Source organism: Nannospalax galili, unplaced genomic scaffold, assembly GCF_000622305.1.
Source record: "Nannospalax galili isolate Female #2095 unplaced genomic scaffold, S.galili_v1.0 scaffold52, whole genome shotgun sequence".
NCBI lineage: Eukaryota > Metazoa > Chordata > Mammalia > Rodentia > Spalacidae > Nannospalax > Nannospalax galili.
In genome coordinates, this window is record NW_008334003.1 from 6,587,897 (window position 1) to 6,593,075 (window position 5,179).

General features: G+C 36.3%; 1 protein-coding gene across 2 annotated transcripts in view; it reads right to left on the reverse strand.

Annotated features, from left to right (window-relative positions):
• Positions 1-5,179, reverse strand: part of Caap1 (caspase activity and apoptosis inhibitor 1) — a 63,748-nt gene that overhangs the window by 56,218 nt on the left and 2,351 nt on the right. For both annotated transcript variants that reach the window (XM_029561536.1, XM_008828948.3), the window contains exons 2-4: positions 3,204-3,404; positions 2,383-2,467; positions 1,015-1,090 (exon numbers count right to left, since the gene is read on the reverse strand). In XM_029561536.1, the coding sequence (XP_029417396.1) occupies positions 1,015-1,090; positions 2,383-2,467; positions 3,204-3,404 (362 nt within the window). The remainder of the gene's footprint in view (positions 1-1,014; positions 1,091-2,382; positions 2,468-3,203; positions 3,405-5,179) is intronic.

The following is a 5,179-nucleotide window of genomic DNA, read 5'->3' on the forward strand; positions in this document are numbered from 1 at the left end:
GCTGTCCTGGAACTCACTATGTAGACCAGGCTGGCCTTGAACTCACAGAGATACACCTGCCTCTGCCTCCCCAGTGCTGGGACTAAAGGCGTGCACCACGATGCCTGGCTAAAATAAAAATATTTTTAAAGTGAGTACTTCTATTTTGTTGTAAAGCAAGATGTATGTGATGACTAGAAGTTGGCTGCTCATGAGGCAGCCAAGGAACAGAGTGAGACCTTTTGAAGGATTTAGGCAAAGTAGATGGTTTAATACTCTATGTTTTTAACATGAAACTGTCCTTTTGAGTGATACCCAAAAATATTTTATTAGAAATGAAAAAAAATTAGATTTTAGCTAAAATATGTTCTATTTTGCCCATTGGCAATGGTTCTCAAAATCTCAAGTACTTATTAATCATGACAATAATCAAATTATATATTTATAGTAAATATATACATAAATACATATGACATGTACATAAAATATATTTATATATAAAAGTTTTCATATATATGCATACCTACGTACACACGCAACAACACACATATATATATTCTAGCTCAGAAGAACAATCATATCCTCAATGTAAGAAATGTTCAAAGCAGGGCTGAAGATATGGCTCAGTGGTTAAGAGCATTTCTTTTTGTTTATTTGGTTTTCTGAGACAGGGTCTCACTATGCAGCCCTGCCTGGCCTGGAATTTGCTATGTAGATCAAGCTGGCCTTGAACTCACAGAGATCTGCCTGTCTCTGCCTCCTGAGTGCTGAGATGAAAAGAATGCACCACCATGCCCATCTAAGAGCATTCCTTGCTCTTCAAGAGGACCCAAGTGCAGCTCCCAGCATCCACTTTAGGTGGCTCACAACAGTTTATAACTCTAGCTCCAGGGGATTTAATGCTCTCTTCTGGCCTTTGCCTGCACACATGTAGCATACACTCATACAAACACACACATATACACACAAATTTTAAAACAGAAAGAAATCAAAGGAATAGCAAACTTTGAAGTGAAAACAAAAGTTTTAACTTACTGACTGATTAAATCAGGTCCCACCTTAGAGCCATCATCTGTCTCCTCTTCCATATCAGAGTCCAAACCATTGTCACCTTATAAAAAAATGAACTATTGAAATCATGTTTATAGTAGTAATGTACTAATATAGTATAGTACTAATGTAGTCACTACATAAAAAGTTTTATCTTTTAAGTGATTCAGGTTAAAGAAAACTTAACAGTTGCAACATATTTTCTATTGCTTATATTTTTTAGGATTATTTATGTGAATATTTATATATTTGTATGTGTATGTGAATGTGTGTCTGTCTGTGTCCCTGTGTGCAAGTGCCACAGGGGCCAGAAGAGGGCATCAGATCTCCCTGGAGCCATACTTATAGGTGGTTGTGAGCCACCCAATGTGGGTGCAAGGAACAGAACTCAGGTCCTCTGGATGAGCAGCACGTACTCTTAACTGCTAAGCCACCTATCCAGTCCCTACTGCTTACATGCAAAGTAAGTTTTAGTATGACTTTTTTTCTCCATTGCTCACCCTTCATTCACCATATACAAAAGAACACGTTTGTATATATTGAAGAGACTACATACTTATACATACATCTATTTCCAGAGTTATGAAATCCATTAAACTATTTTGTTTTAATTTTAGTCTATTTTATTTTTATTTGTGTGTGTGTGTATATGTGGGTGTGGGTGACTGTGGAGGTCAGAAGAGGGAATCAGATATCCTGGATTTGGAATTGCTTGTGAGCTGTCTGATATAGGTGCTGGGAACCAAACTCCAGTCTTAACCACTGAGCCATCTCTCCAGCCCAACTATTTTACATTTTCTGAAAACATTTTCTCTATGGAAAATGAAAGTATCCGCTTTTTGTTTCTCCTGTAATGAAAATGGAAAAATACTCTCTGATGCCAAAGGGAAACAAAAGAGTAGTTGAAAATTCAAAATTCTAAAAGCCACCACAGAGGATAATCTTCTTTCAGGGGACACATAAATACTGAAAATTTAAAGTAATTTAACACTGTAGAACAGATATAATATGCAACAGACAATCATAAGTTAAAAGAAAATAAATCAGAATTTAATTGTAACTTCTTAGTGTTTTTCTTTTACAGTGCTTTTGATAATTTTTTTAAAGTTTTATTTTTTATAGTATACAAATGTTCTTTTTTTATATACTGGTTTGAAATACATACCAAATTTATTTATTTTGAAATTCTAATATTTAAATTCCATTTTCAGTACCAACAGAAATAAAGATATACTTCAATGATTCTCTAATAATGAAATTAAAATCACATTCATGTACAAGAAAGAAACACCCAGTATTTATGCAGAGAACAAATTTAATAAGTTTGCAGAACATAAAAATATTCATTCTTACCCTCAAGAATCTTCAAGATTTTTTTTTCGGACAGGAGTTCTAATTGTTCCTGGCACAGTTTTTTAATTTCTTCTACTGAACAGTTCTAAAGGAAATGACATTTTTTTTAAATTGCTTTTATGTACTATAGTTCCAAAGTAAACTGGAAAACTGCAATCATAAGAAAAATTCCAATTAGCAAAATCTTATAAACAAAGCCTCAAGTATATTCACATGAATTTTTTTCAATGGAAAGAACTCTGAAAAACTGTCAACATGGACATTTTAGAGATTTTCTGGAGTACATAAAGTCATGTTTATTATTAGAGAAAAATTGAAATGCAAGTCAGTTTCCCATATCTCCTTAATTGTAGTTGCTATTAGGCAATTCTTCTAAAGGTTTAAATCTTCTAGGCCTGACTGCGTGAGTCTTGATTTGGGGCTTTGCTTTGGCTTTTTACAACTATAAAATCAGAATACCATCAGAAATAAACACATGAAAACACCTGTAAACTTGATGAAATATAAATTACTGCAAACTATCACTGTGCACTGTTACACAGCAGTGTATTATTTCTTAAACACCAGAAAGATTCCTTATAATTCCAGTATTTATCATTACCTGAAAATAATATAATTCTCTCCATAGGGTCAATAAATGTCTTGCCAAAATATTTTTCTCAAACAAAGTTTAAATTTGGCCATTCATTGGCCAAATTTGTTTCCTTGTATTCTTTCAAGTACTTTAGATTAGAACACCCAACTAAGTACTACGCTGAGTGCAATGAATGCCACAAAAGGGCTCTGCTCCTCGCACCCGTACCCCCACGGCAGTGAAGTACCTTCAGCACGTCAGGAAGCATCTTCTGTAGCTTCTTTTCTCCTATTATACAGAAGCACTGCTGGAGCATTTCTTTCTTGTCTGATATATAGAAACTAACTGGCTTTAATGAAACAGTCAGATCCAGTCCACCTTCTTCAAGATCACTGTGCTCTGCCAAGAAAAATTCTTTTTCCAAAGTTGGCAAAAGGTATTTGGCTTCCTACAATTAAAGGAATAAAGAGTTATTAGATAACACTACTCATAATATTTAAAGAATGTGCATGACAACACATATTTTCATTTAATTATTCTTCATTAAACACTTCTAAATTCTTTGCATGATTAGTTATCTAGTCACAGAAAGGAATAGCCAGTTGTTCATCACTCTCTCATTTTACTCTCCAGTTTGCAGTTAACTCAGAGTCGTAAGAAAAGAAAAACTGCACCTCAGAAGGCACGAATGAAAATATACTCAATTTGACATATTTCCCCAAACTTTAGACTTTTGAAGAATTAGGAGATTCATTCAGGTAGCCATTCACCCAAAAGGGTCACATGTGCATTATCATACTGCTTAAATTCATATAAAGACATGCAACAGAGAAAAATGTTTTAAGACACAAATATTACAAAGCTATATGGTAACCATAAGCTATTATCATTTTCAACTGCTATATAATTTAATCATATGCAAATAATTTCAATAATTTAAGACATATCTAACAAGTTTTCTTCCTACCTCCCAAATCTAGCCAGTCTTTCCAAATCTACTACCAAAATCCTGGTCCATGATTGTTCCTATATTGACAGCCATGGAACTGCTTTCCCCACATCCAATGAGATCTCTGCATTGTACAGTGTTAGCAAAATGGATTTTATTATAGAATGGGTCCACAATCACCCTGCTCTTGGGGTCACGTGGCCACGTGGCTCTTTCTGCTCAGCCTTTGTGTTCCCAGCACAATGACCTCTGAATTACTGATATAAACTGTTCTCCTCCCCTAGGTTCATCCAGGCAGGACTTTGTGAACTTTTTTTATCTTGTCTTTCCTCCCTCCTCCCCTACACTACAGCACACTCACTGACAAGCTCACATGCTCCTCAGATGGGAATCTGAAAATCTAGATGGAGTGGGAAAGTATAAGAGAGCTATAATAATTATTTTTTAATTTCGTTTTCCAGTTAAAAAAATTAGTGTTAGCTGGGCATGGTGATGCATGCCTTTAATCCCAGCACTCGGAGGCAGACACAGGAGGATCTCTGTGAATTCGAGGCCAGCTTGGTCTCCATTAGCAAATCCAGGCCAGCTGCAGCTTCAGGGAGACCTTATCTCAAAAAGACCAAAAAAAAAAAAATAGTCTTATTACAGAGTGGGAGTGCAGAGTGCAGAGCACTCATGTGTTGAGGACAGAGGACAATTTCAAGAATAGGTTTCAAGGGTAGAACTCAGATGTCAGGCTTATGCACGCCCACTGAGTCACTTCAATGGCCCCTTAAAATTTCTTTCAGCCGGGTGTGGTGGCACTCGCCTTTAATCCTAGGATTGGGCGGGGGGTGAGTTCAAGGCCAGCCTGGTCTACATAGTGAGTTCCAGATCAGCTGGGGCTACAGGGAGACCCTGTCTCAAAACGACCCCCCCCAAAAAAAGGTGGGGAACAATAGAGGAGATACCCATTGTCAGCCTCTGACCTCATGTCCCCATACACATGCACATACACTTATACTACAGACACATACAAAAATGAAAATGAACAAAAGTACTGGGCATAGTAGCCTATGCCATTAATCCAAGAACTCAACAGGCAGAGGCAGGCAATCTCTGTGAGTTTAAAGGTCAGCCTGGTCTACACAGGGAGTTCCAGACGAGCCAGGGCTACATAGTGAGATCCTGTCTCAAAAAAGTATAAATTAATAAATAAATAAATAAATAAATAAACAAACTCAAGTTCTACTATCAATGATATCAATATGGAAATTCCTACTTCATTATGACTG